General features: G+C 40.6%; 1 protein-coding gene across 1 annotated transcript in view; it reads right to left on the bottom strand.

Annotated features, from left to right (window-relative positions):
- Positions 1-13,137, bottom strand: part of ALG9 (ALG9 alpha-1,2-mannosyltransferase) — a 155,596-nt gene that overhangs the window by 137,830 nt on the left and 4,629 nt on the right. The window contains exons 3-6 of the mRNA XM_043995048.1: positions 8,596-8,730; positions 4,382-4,452; positions 3,076-3,164; positions 1,141-1,276 (exon numbers count right to left, since the gene is read on the bottom strand). Coding sequence (XP_043850983.1) covers positions 1,141-1,276; positions 3,076-3,164; positions 4,382-4,452; positions 8,596-8,730 — 431 coding nt within the window. The remainder of the gene's footprint in view (positions 1-1,140; positions 1,277-3,075; positions 3,165-4,381; positions 4,453-8,595; positions 8,731-13,137) is intronic.

The raw sequence follows: 13,137 nt of genomic DNA on the forward strand, positions 1-13,137 counted from the left end.
ACTCATCCCCCCAGCGCAGCCCCAAACCCACACAAATCCCTATCCCTCTCAAGTCAAATCTAAGTTACTCAACCTGGCATTTAAAACAGCCCATCAACTAGGCCTACCTCACCTACTGTCAGCATCTTAACAAATCAGATTGGACTCACTGGCAAGGCAGGCATTCTTTCCATGGCCACAATACACAATACTTACTCCTATCTCCATAACTTGGCTGGTATTGCTCTCCCTACTTGGAATGTCTTCCCTATTCCTTTCTGCCCAGAAAAATTCTAAATTCTCCCTGAAGTTCAACTACTCCATGAAACCTTTCTAACCCAACTCAAGGAGTTTTTCAACCACCCAAGGAACTTTCCTTTATGCTGAATTTCATCAATACTTCTGTTTAGTCTCTACGTGATTATGCATTTGTTTATATAAAAGCCTTGGAACTGTCTTCTAGAGAAGTGGTGTCACACTCAAATAGAAGTATATCCCTTCAGGCTACAGAGTGACTTAGAAAACCACAAATTAACATTATCTAAGCTTTATTGTATTTTTATTTTGTTAAACATTTCCCAATTATATTTTACTCTGGTTTTGTTTGGAGGCCAGCCAGGAGTTTAAGAACTCTGGTCTAGGTATTTCTTGCTTTACCAATTATACAGCAAACTCGTGGAGGACAAAGACTTTTTCTTCTACTTCTTTTGTATCCACAGTACCTTAGCACAGATATCAATATAGGACCACGGCTAGATGAATCCCTGTTCAATTTACTATACCAGGCAGAAGGGACTGGTCAGATCTAGCGGCATTGGGCATGCTCCACACCCTTGGCCTTTTCCTGACCAGAGTGTAAGCTCCACTGGCATCACTTTTGTTTTTGTATCCCCAGTGCCTAATTTACAGGCTCCAGCACATGCCAGCACTTAGAAAATGTTTTTGAACTGAACCAAACTGGCCTTCTGAGGCTCATAAAGGTGAGTCCCAAATTAAGTCCTCCTCAAGATGGCAGCCACATTATAGATCCAATTATTTTCTACAGACTTCTATACTGCCCAGAATGATTGCAGATAACTTAGCATTGAGAGTCAAAGTGTGATTGGTGATTGGGGGGCGGGGGGAGGGGCAGGTGGGAAGGAATTTGACTTAGCTTCTTACCCAAGAGCGGCACTAAATGGCCAGCCAAGGATAGCCCCAGCGGCTACTGCCAGCACAGCAATGGAAGTCTTATCCATGAACCAGCCGGTCATAGCTATCACGGTTGTGTACATGCAGAAGCTGCTAGGCAGGAAAGCTGAAAAAGTATGGAAATGTTTCAAAAACAACAATAACAACAACAAAGCCTTAGGACACTTTATCAGAATCTTCACTGAGGTTAAATGCTATCACATGCTGCAAGGTATCAGGGACCAGAAGAGTTTCCTTTATGCTGGCATGTTAGACAAGGCCACACTAACACATGGCCAGTGAGAAGCACTTGTTCTTTTTTTTTTTTTTTTTGGCTGGGCAATGGGGGTTAAGTGACTTGCCCAGGGTCACACAGCTAGTAAGTGTCAAGTGTCTGAGGCTGGATTTGAACTCAGGTACTCCTGAATCCAGGGCCAGTGCTTTATCCACTGTGCCACCTAGCTGCCCCCATCACTTGTTCTTTTAAAATGCCATTTCATCAGCAGTTAACTCTTTCCTGATTTATAAGCACCAAGCACAAAAGAGGATGTAACTAAAGGACAGCTCACATGAAAGCCCAAGACTACTGGACACATCCTACAATTCACACTCACTGTGTCCCAGGAACCTGCAGGATTGTTCCCAGGTTTCATGTGCACACCAGGATCAGGGCTTTAAGACAACTACAGCTGTCAGAGAGAGTTTCCTTCTGCCAGTTTTCTTAGGCTGCTCTGGTCCAAGGGCCTTTGCAAGGGCATCCCAATGTCATCTTGAATTCACTGATACGAACCCTTAAACTTCTGGGCACTCTTCTCACTCATTGCCATGTCAGAAAACTGGGCACCTCAGCCCAGAGAGCCTCTAATAATAGCACCATGTCATATATAAGAGGTCAAAGGGACCTTACAGATCAGCTAGTCCCACCTGCTCCCTTGGAGAATAAGGACACTCAAGTCCACACAGAGGAAGGGACTTAAATGAGTGTCTCACAGGTATAAGTGCAGAGCCAGGTTTAAACCCAGGCAGTATGCAGCTGCAGTCAGTGTGTGGCTGGGAGACAAACTGTCTCCCTCTGGCTGGGGAGCAGCATCTTCCTGACACAAAGCTAACTCCACCAGGGCATCTGTTCAGTGTCTGAAGTGAAGTCTGCTTATATTTTGCTCCACTTGGCAACGAAGTGACGTGCCACAGTGCTCCTCAAAGAACAGTTCCTGCCTCTCCTGCTGTTCATCTCCTGCTCCACCTATTCCTAGGGAAGTAATAATCAGCATCCAATTCCAAAGAATTGAATGAAGAAGCAGGGAACTCAGCCAAAGGCTCAGGGGCTCCATGTTCTAATCCTGCCTCTGAATGAAAAGATAACTCATGCCTTAATGTTCTTAATTACAATATACAAAATCAAAGTTAATCCTGGCACCTCCACCAAAGGCTAATCTTGGGAGTAACTCATAAAGTGGCTGTAAAATACTCTGAAGGGCAGATTTTTTTCCAGAAGAAGGTGGCATAATATTGGTGACATAGAGGGCTGACAATTCCATTTGCTAATACATAGAAAGAAGGGTGGGGAAATCTAAACAAACCCAGGTGGGTTGATTCCAAATTCTCTAAGCCAAAGCCCTGATTGTAAACTAAAGCTCTAAAAACAAAAACAAACAAAAACTATGGCTCTGGTTTGTTACATTCATCTCAAATAGACTTGGAAAAAGACTTTAGAACACAATCAGAGACAAGTTTTTTTCTGGGAGAAAGTGGAGAAACGCAAATGTACTTTCTTACATCCCAATAGCAGAGGAAAGCCTGAGGCTAATTTTATGTCGTAAAGAATCTTGTGGCCTTGCTTTTTAAACTTTCACTAAGACAAAGGGCTCCCTTTCATGGCAACTACAAAGTCTCTATATATGTGCCATCCTTTTGCCTCTTTCCTACCTGCTGATGAGCAAAACATCCCAGTGCTGAGGACTAAAAATGCCAGCATCAATCGACTCACGTGGAGGCCAAACTTCTTGCACACAGCCCTGTGTGCAAGAAAAGAAGAAAAGGAAGAAGAAAATATCAAACATGTCAGGCCTCAGGAACATCTGCTTCAAATAAGATAAAAAACTGCTACACTGATTACTGATGATCGGAATTAAAATGTAGAGCAGTTGTGACAAACTCATCTAAAAGGGAAAGTTCATGTGAATATAATGGATTTTCTGAGAACTAAAAGACAGGAAAATAAAGGGCTTAAATAGAGGAGAGAAAAAAAGATTTAAGATTCTCCTCTAAACACTAGCCTTCTAAGATCCCACTGAGGCTTTTATCAGTCATTAAACCATCAAATATTGATATGGAAGGTACTGTTCTGGTGTCAAAGAAGAGATAAACCCTTCATTGTGGCACCTACCTGCCTGCCAACACTGGGGATAAGGTGTGTGTGTGTGGGGGGGGGGAGTCATAAGCAACACATGTTAGAGATTGTTTAAAAAAATGTAAGCCTATAACAGGACTTCTTAAACTTTTTCCACTCCCAATCCTTTTCTGCCCGAGAAATTTTTATGCGACCCCAGTTATACACATATATAAAATAGCCATGCATAACCTTTTACTGTTGCCAAATTTTTTGTGACCCCCACATTCAGTTACAAAACCCCAAATGGGGTCACAATCCCCAAAGAAACTTTGGCCTATCCTACCAAGGAAATAAAAAATCCTTACACTTCTAGAACACATAGCAGTTATAAAGCATATTCACATACATTATACCACTTGGTCCTCCCAACAAATTTTTAAAGGGGATACCAATATTATTATCCCCATTTTACACACAGAAACATGGAATGCCAATGTGGCAGGGGTGTCCAAGGCCTCCTCCATAGGGAGCAAGAGCCTCCCTTAGATTAAGGCTCAGAAGTTAAGTGACTTGGCCAAGGTCACAAAATTTATAAAGAGTCCAGGTTTCACCTCAGATCCTCTGACTACGAGTGCAGTGTATATGGACAAACAGAACTAAAATGATCAGCATAATAACCAGCTATCTGAAAGCTTCTGGTAAGAGAAACAAGAGCCACAAGTACTCTTTAACCAAAATAAACTGCTTATTTTAAATTTAAAAACCACATCACAGACAATAGCATCGGAGGGAGGAAAAGGAGTGAGGGCAAGTTTCAGCCAGTGCCATATCAGGATGAGAATGAATTCTATTTGGCCTCCTACACGGTGATTATCTACGAGCACAGTTTTCTGTACTTACTTATAAAAGTAAAGTTCACAAACAGAGCTCACAAAAGCCAGGATACATCGCAAAAAGTAAAACACGAGAACCTAAAAGAAATCCAGAAAAGAAAAAAAACAGAAGTCACAAACATAAGCTAAAACAATTGGAAAAATAAAACTGAGAAAATAGCTAGGATAATATGGGTTAAGTCAAATAGCTTCTGAAGTATTCACATGGTTATATTTGCTATACCTTAAAGTATTTTTAAGCTGCTCGGAATGAAACTATAAATTTAAATAAAAAGCATAATTAGAATAACATGTGCTTATAATGTTGAATATCATCAGTTTTCTTTTTTAATACCATCAGTTTTCATTCACTATAGCAAAGAATCCCTCTGACTAAGAATAACTAACATGTCACATTTTATAAAGGACATTGACCAACTTGAGCTCCACCCAGGATGATGAGAGGACTGGAAACCAGGCCATAAAAAGATTCATTGAAGACCATAGGGATAGTTAGCTTTTTTGTTTTTTAAAAGGAATAACTAGAAGGGTCAAGGTTATTGTCTTCAAATATTTAAATGGTTGTAATGTAGAGTTCAACAAGCATTTATTAAGAATCTACTAAATGGAAGACTCTATATTAGTTTCTATGGTTACAAAGACAAAAAAATTAAATATTCCTTGAAATCAGGGGCAGCTAGGTGGCGCAGTAGATACAGCACTGGCCTTGGATTCAGGAGGACCTGAGTTCAAATCCAGCCTCAGACACTTGACACTAGCTGTGTGACCCTGGGCAAGTCACTTAACCCTCATTGCCCCACAAAACAAAAAAACAAAACAAACAAAAAATATTCCTTGGAATCAAGGAGTTTCCATTCTACCAGGGTACTCCAGCATGCACATGATAAGTAAACACTAAGGATACATTAAGTAAGCACAAATTGTTTGGGGGAACAGAGGAGATGGCACCAGCCACTAGAGGGATCAGGAAACAGCTGAATCCTGTATTCTAAGGGGAGATGGTAAGAAGAGAAAGCATTTCAGGCACAGGGGATGGCCAGGGCAAAGACATATAGGGTAGAGATGGAGAACCATGCACAGGAAGCAGAAAGTGGGCCAGCTGGGCTAAAATTTGAGTATGACGGGGGAGTAGAGTAAAATAAATCTGGAAAAAGAAACCAGAGCCAAATTGTAAAGGGCTTTAAAAAGCCCTTAAAGAGAGGAAGGAAATGGGTTTTGCTTGACCCAACAGGAAGACATATTATAGTGAGGTAGATTTCAACTCTACATAAGAAATCCACAAACCCATTTGAAGACGTGAGGTCCTTCCTGGTCCTCCAAATTATTAGTACCTTTCCCCTGGAGTTATCTTGTATGAGTTTTACATATGCCTATATTTACGCGCACTCTTTCCCCATTAAGAAAGTAGCGACCATTTTGCTTTTGTCTTGCTATCTCCAGTGCATAGCAAAAGGACTGGCACATAGTAAGTGCCAGTTTTGTTTGCATTTAGCTGTTTGCTGATTGATTGAGAACCAAATCCCCGACATAATAAAAACACAAAGTAATAACTGTCTCTGATATGGGTTTACTTCAAGTGGTCTCGAGACAGTACATTTTTTTTTAGTGAGGCAGTTGGGGTTAAGTGACTTGCCCAGGGTCACACAGCTAGTACGTGTTAAGTGTCTGAGGCTGGATTTGAACTCAGGTCCTCCTGACTCCAGGGCCAGTGCTCTATCCACTGTACCACCTAGCTGCCCCCGATTGTGCCACCTAGCTGCCCCAGTACATGTTATTTTAAAAATAGGTTCACAGTTCTGGCAAAATTGCAAAGCTATTCACAAACAAAAAGCAAATTTTAAAATAAATTCTCAAACTGTTAAAAGCAAAAATGCAATAAAATTAAACAACCTCCAAATATACTGGATGGTAAGACTAGGGAAAAATTACAAGCACTGTGAAGCGTCATAAAAGATCTTACATTACATCCAACACTTCCCTATCACAAAACACTTAATAATAGCTCTCACAGAGTTAAAATTATTTGGTAGGAAAAGGAATAATGAATTTGGAATAGTGTTCAAATCCCAATTCTTCCATTTACTACTTAGGTGGCATCGGGTGAGTCACTTATCCCCTCTGGGTCTGTTTTCTCAGATATAAAATGAAGAGGCTGAACTAGACGGCCTCCCTAAAGGCCTTCCCCAGATCCAAATCGATGGTCCTCTGCTCAGAAATAGAGGGTGTTCATCAGAGTAGTGGGAGGATGGAAGGGAACATCTTCAGTCTGAACAGCGTACGGGTGAGTAGAATAGTACTGAAGAAGGAAGAAGTACAAAGTGGTTGAAGCCAGATTTCCACTTAAGACCTTTCCGTAGCTAATAATCTTGTTTGTGTTAGGGCTCTGACAGGAGTCTATACATTAAGAATCAGAGGTAGCTGAGCACGCTAGCATCATATTTCAAGAAAGGCCTCTATAGACACGATCGCTCCAAAAAACATCCAAATAACGCCATAGGAAAATGCCCGGAGCAGCAAAACTCACAGAAGAACGTGCTGAAATCATCTTCTAACCAAGAACGGCTTGGAAGGTCAGGAGGGAGGGGCTGTGCTGATACAAGAAAGGCCTCTATAAATTTTTCTAAGGGGCCCCTAGTAACTGAACCCCGCCCCCCCATAGGGCAAACAGGCAGTTTCCCACAGCATTTAGACATGTCAATCACAAGATCAACAGAGGACTGAGGCCTTCACTTCCAGAAAATATGGCAGGCAGGTGGAGTCTTCAGGGACTTGCAGAGAACATTCTACGATTGTGCTTCTGCCAGTGACAAATGATAACTATGGATGTACTTGTTGCAAAATAATTGAGATTCTCCAAGTTATTGGGGAGAATGAAGAGTTCCTTGAAAGAATGGAAGAAAGGATACACCAGGGGGAAAAACAAAAACCAAAAAGAATTAGAGGTTAGAGAATAGAAGAATTTGGATGCAGAAAAGGAAGGGAAGAGCCCAGAGCGATTCTTTGGAACAGTGTACAATCACGATGCTCTTCCCACAGAAGGCAGGGCTGCATCCTCTGAGGAGACACTGCATGTGCCATAAGGAAGGATGATGAAGATGCACAGAAGAGGAGGAGGAGGTGGATCATGATGGCTGGCAGCACCTTCTGAGGTGGTTCTAAGTAGTCCTCATGTGAATGACGATGGGCACAGTCTTCCTGAGGCTAAATCTGGTACAAAAGAGAAAACCTACTGAAACCTGTCAAGAGCTTAGCAGAAGACAAATGCTATCACCAGAGAGAAGCCAGATGGCTTTGGGAGCACTCTAACATGCTTCTAGATCAGAAATAGGAGACAGCAGGAGAGCAGTGATCAGCTGGAGAAGATGACAGATGAGGTGGAATTGAAATGTTTGGTCTTTTAAGGTTTCCTCTAGTAACAGATCTATAACCCTGTGAACCCAATAAGAAGAAATTTAACAGGGAGAAAAGTAAAATCCTATACTTGGGCTCAAAAAAAACCCCAACAGCACAAGGACAGGACAGAGAACCCTGGCTAAATTAGTTCCTGTGAAGACGTTTCAGTGCCTTGCAAGCTCAATGAGTCAAACATGTGACTTCATAGTCAAAAAATACTAATGTAATCTTGTTGCTCGGTTATGTCCAACTCTCCATAAGCCAGGAGACCATATGATGCCAATGGGGTCAATGGGATTTTCCTGGAAAAGATACTGGAGTGGTTTGCTATTTCCTTCTCAAGGGGATTAAGGCAAATAGATTGTGACTTGCCCAGGGTCACACAGCTAGTAAATGCCTGAGGCCACATGTGAACTCAGATCTTCCTGACCTCAGGCCCAGCATTCGATTCACTGCTAGCTGCCTCAATGTAATCTTAGCTTACAGACAAGAGAGGTGAGAGTGCCACGATGCCCTGCCCCATTTATGTTTCATAAAGAAACTGGAAATGCTTAGCCTAAGGAAATGGCTTATGGGGAACCCGAACCAGCCTCCATCCCATTTAATCTTTCCTATGCAAAGCAAGAATCATTTTTCCCAAATACCACTATTCTCTACATCATTATCATGCACTTACCTCAAGGCCCTAGGGCCCAGCACTTAATTACAGAACCCTTATTTCTACTTACCTAAAACAATGCCTTAAGTTTTTGGTTAAAAAACAAACAAACAAAAACTCAGTTGTTTTGACCATCAGAGACAAATACTTCAGGCTAGACCTAGTCTTACCTTGTTAGTTTGTAGAACTTTTGCATGGAATGCAGCTGGCAAGGCATGAAGCCACAGGTAAGCATAGGATCGGATTGCATAAGCTGGGGAATATTCCCACGTCTGGAACCCATTCCCATAAACGAGGTAGTGCATCTGGAATTCCAAAACAGAGCGATGAATTCATTGTTTTGCGAACCAAAAATCATTTTCATGAGGATATATGTTAGCAGAAAGAGCTTCTTGGTAAATCTATGAACTAGGGGCCAAAAAATCTAAAAGTCTATGCGGAATTTTGGTAGCTAAGTTTTAAAGAGGAGCCATAGAAAACCAGGTTTAGAAAATAATAAAATGACCTAAAATTATGGAACATCCTGCTTTGGGTGCTCAAAGACCCTTTAATTATTTTATTAACATTTTTAATGATTGATTTTGATATAAACACCCAAATAAATTTCTATATGAAGTACATGGCATGAAAAAAATTTATTGTTAACAAAAAAAAGATACATCCTTTCATTCTGATAGTGTAGTACAAACACTGACCATTGTGTTTGATCAGAATTTTGTTTCCTTTTCATATTGCTTTTTTTACCTTGTTGCAGTTATCATTATCTTACTATCAATTTAACAGCTCATCGGTTAGAATGGAGAAGCTCCAATCCTAATATTGTCTCAGCAGCAAATAAACCAACCTTTCACTCTCTGGGGCTTTTTTTCTTGGAATGAAATACAACGAGGGTATTACAAGCCAAAACACTAGAATCTTGCAGTTGTAAATTCTAAGTTTAAAATTCTAATATGCAAATTGTTACTTCATGTAGCTGTAATGTCATTGTTTTGGGTACTCGAGCCACCCATATGTATCATAATCCATTTATACTTTCTGATCTTCCACAACTTTTACCTATAACTTTCTATGATGATAATGATGATGATAACAATAACAACAATAGCCTACATCTATATAACATTTGTGTTTTACAAGGTATTTTGCATACATTATCTCATCTGAATCAGACAGTTGAGGAAACTGGGACTCAAAAAAGTTAAGTCATTCTGTTCTATTAGGGTCTGTTCTAGCCCCAGGCAACTGCCTAGTGGCTCATTTCATAGGTGGAAGACACCTAAATATACAAAGTACTAAATAAAAATCCCTGAATAAATTTTAACCTGTTGGCTACACCCATAGCATACTGCAAAGCAGTTCTTAACCTTTCCTGTATCATGAACTCCTCTTGGTTCGTGTTTGTCCTTTATTCTCCAAAAGGACCATGACATTGGGGTGATGTCATGACTTGCACTGAATTGGATTTAAGTGAGGAAGGGCTCCAGACCCATCTAGCTCCAGTGACAAGATATCTATCAGGACAACTGGAGATGTCCCTGGATGTTTTAAAGCAATTAGGATTAAGTGACTTGCCCAGGGTTACACAGCTAGTAAGTGTTTGAAGTGAGATTTGAACTCATGTACTCCCAACTTAAGGGCCAGTGCTCCATCTACTGTGCCACCTAGCTGTCCTAAATAAACTCCTCAGATGGTCAAATGAAGTCTATGGACCTCTTCTCAGAATAATGATTTTAAGTGTATAAAATACATAAAATTACAAAGAAATCAATTTATTGAAATAAAGATGTAATTTTCTTTTCAAGTTCATTGAAGTCTATCCATGGACCCCAGGTTAAGAATCCTTGCTTTAGAGGCAGTAGGTTGGTTCAGGAGATTTAAGAGTTAAAACAGAAATCCAAGCTAGGAATAAAATTTGACATCTTTGTTCTTTGTAGGAACTTAGGACCACCTAGGGTTTTAGGGAGGGTTTCTCAAAAATTCAATCCAAGGCTGTTTTCCTATCAGTAGTCATAAAATTTAGATAGATAACCCCCTGGAAAGACTCATTCCCACAGTAATTGGTTGCTATACTGGTATCGATGTAGATTTAATTGCTTCTTGCTGTATTTGCCAAACAAGAAGGTGTCTCTCTCGGTTTCCCCACTTAGAACTTCAAAGATAAGCATCCAACTTGCCTCAAATAGCCCCATAAGCACCTGAGATGACAGAAAATACCTTTCACATCCTCCTTACTGGCAGACCTCAAGTAGCTCGGATGGAAAGAGGTTGATTCCAACCCCATGCTTCTTATCCCCTTCAATAATTACAATGCTCAAAAATTCCAAAAGCACTGATCTGGAAGTAGAGGTCCGAAGGTCATTATGCCTTGCTTCCCCACCAATCACTACCTTAGAATCCTCCCAAAGTGAAGGCACATCCTTACCCACACTGGAGATGGGACTTTTCCTATTCAAAAGGGGAAGCTCAGCTCCCATCTCTGGAGCTTTCACACAACCCCCATGTCCAGAGGAATTCAGAGGACTTGAGCCTCCCTCCCATCTCCAGCCAGCTGGAAAGAATACCCCTCGATAAATTTCATTTGGACATCTAAATTTATGTAGGAGTTTTCTCCTTTTTCTGTTTCTAATGCATTTGCTGGTAAATCACAAACATAATCACCCATTTGGAAGGAAAGGAAGGGAATAAGCATTTATCTAGTGCCTGGTAGGTGCCAGAGACTGTACTAAGCACTTACACAAATATTATCTCATTTAATTCTCACAATTCTTATTATCCCCATTTTACAGTTGAGGCAAGTGAAGTAGAGGTTAAGTGACTCACCCAAGGTCATATAGCTAGTAAGTGTCTAAAGCCAAATTTGAACTCAGGTCTTCCTGACTCCAGGCCCAGCACTCTATCCACTGTGTAGGAGAGAGAAACTAATCAAGTCTCCTCGTTTTAAAACTCCTACAACTAACTCACAACAACAGCCCTCCGTCACTTGGCCTGGATTACTGAAGTGCTGAGTCCTTCACAGAGGATTTACCCAACATACTAGAGCCTTCTAGGCCTTTTACTGTTTTGTGGATAGCAGGGTAATACTAAGCCTGTCACTATATCACTAGGGCCTCTATCTCTCATGATCCATGTCCATTAGTCTTGTCCACAAGTCATCTTTGGAAATAAGCAGCAGCCCATTTCCCTCACGCAGTACTGCGCATATACCTCTCATATACTTACCATGGATTTCCACTGCCCTTGGGGGAAACTTCAATCTTTACTCTTCCAAAACTGCAGTGTTCTATCATTCAGAGCTGCACATCATCACTGGCATAATACTTTCTTTTAATGTGCTTTGGCAACAGAGAGTAATTTGGGATCATTGAAAGCCCTAAGAAATTTCCCAAATACAGTCTCGCTTGTCCTTCTTTATTTTTAGGCATGGCTCACTGTACATCTGCAGTTCCCGTCTAAGATAGATGTGACTAATGGCTCCCTATCCAAACATATCTGAGCAAAATTCATCCTTCATCCATTTGCTCTTTCCAATACAGACTGCTAGGTCCATTTCTGCTGAGGGGCCATGGGTCTTATCATGGAGGCAGGCCCTCAAGTATTCTAGGGCTCAAAGCAATCAAGCTCAGTGTCATGCACAAAATTCTCACAACTCAGAAGGAATTCACCTTCCATTTTGACACCGAAGAACAGTGGCAAGTATGGATCTTTGTTCTACAACTTCCTGATATAGATAATATGAGGACTACTGAAAGAAATTATCTCTGCTGTTGCATTCATCAAGAACTTGCATGCAATCTTAACATATGCATGGGAAAGAGGAGGGGGGAAGGGGAAAAGCAAGCATTTGTTAAGCGCCTACTATGTGCCAAGCACTGTGCTTGACACTACAAATACTGTCTTATTTGATCCTGCCAACAATTAGCAATAGTGCTAATATTATCCACATGTTCCATTTGAGGAAAAAGCAAAAGTGTCCAAAGCCTGATTTGAATGTAGATCTTCCTGAATCCAGGCCCACGGTTCAATGCAGGTTTCTACCTAGCTCTTTCAGGTCAAAAGCTTTTTTGGTGATCAATAAACAATAAACAACACAAGAGGATCTCCATACCCTGAAACAATGGAACATTAGATAGAATGCTAGGCAAAATGAGGATACTAATAGCAGCTAATTCCTAAGGTGGTTGGGAGCATCAAATGAGATAATATTTAGAAAGCACCTAGCAGCACATGATAGGAGCTTTATAAATGCTAGTTATTATTATGTCAATCAATGTGTTACTATGAAAATACTGTCTCTTGTAGACAATCTTCTACAAAGACCGATCTGTTTTCTGATCATATTTTCATTCTAGATACCCTAATGAATGCATAAGACTGTGACATTGTAAAAGAATAAAGTAGACATAAGTGTTGGTAGTTATTGATGTTGTCTCAACTGTTTTTTAAAAGTACCATCTTTTCTCCCCACCCCCATTCTTTTAAGATATCTTTAAAATCCATCCCAAAGTGTAACTTCCAGCATGGATCTCCTCTCTTTGTTTTTGGTCAGGTCTTACCTCTGTGCCTGAATTCTTTTTGTCATGTGCTATTTCACTGGGTACTAAATATTAGTGTCCAAATGAAATTATTTTCATAATATTCACATCACTTTTTCATTGTGAATAATTCTGTAAAACAATCTTTCCCATAATAAAGCACCATGCAGCCAATCAAAA

The sequence above is a fragment of the Dromiciops gliroides genome, chromosome 3 (genome assembly GCF_019393635.1).
Source record: "Dromiciops gliroides isolate mDroGli1 chromosome 3, mDroGli1.pri, whole genome shotgun sequence".
NCBI lineage: Eukaryota > Metazoa > Chordata > Mammalia > Microbiotheria > Microbiotheriidae > Dromiciops > Dromiciops gliroides.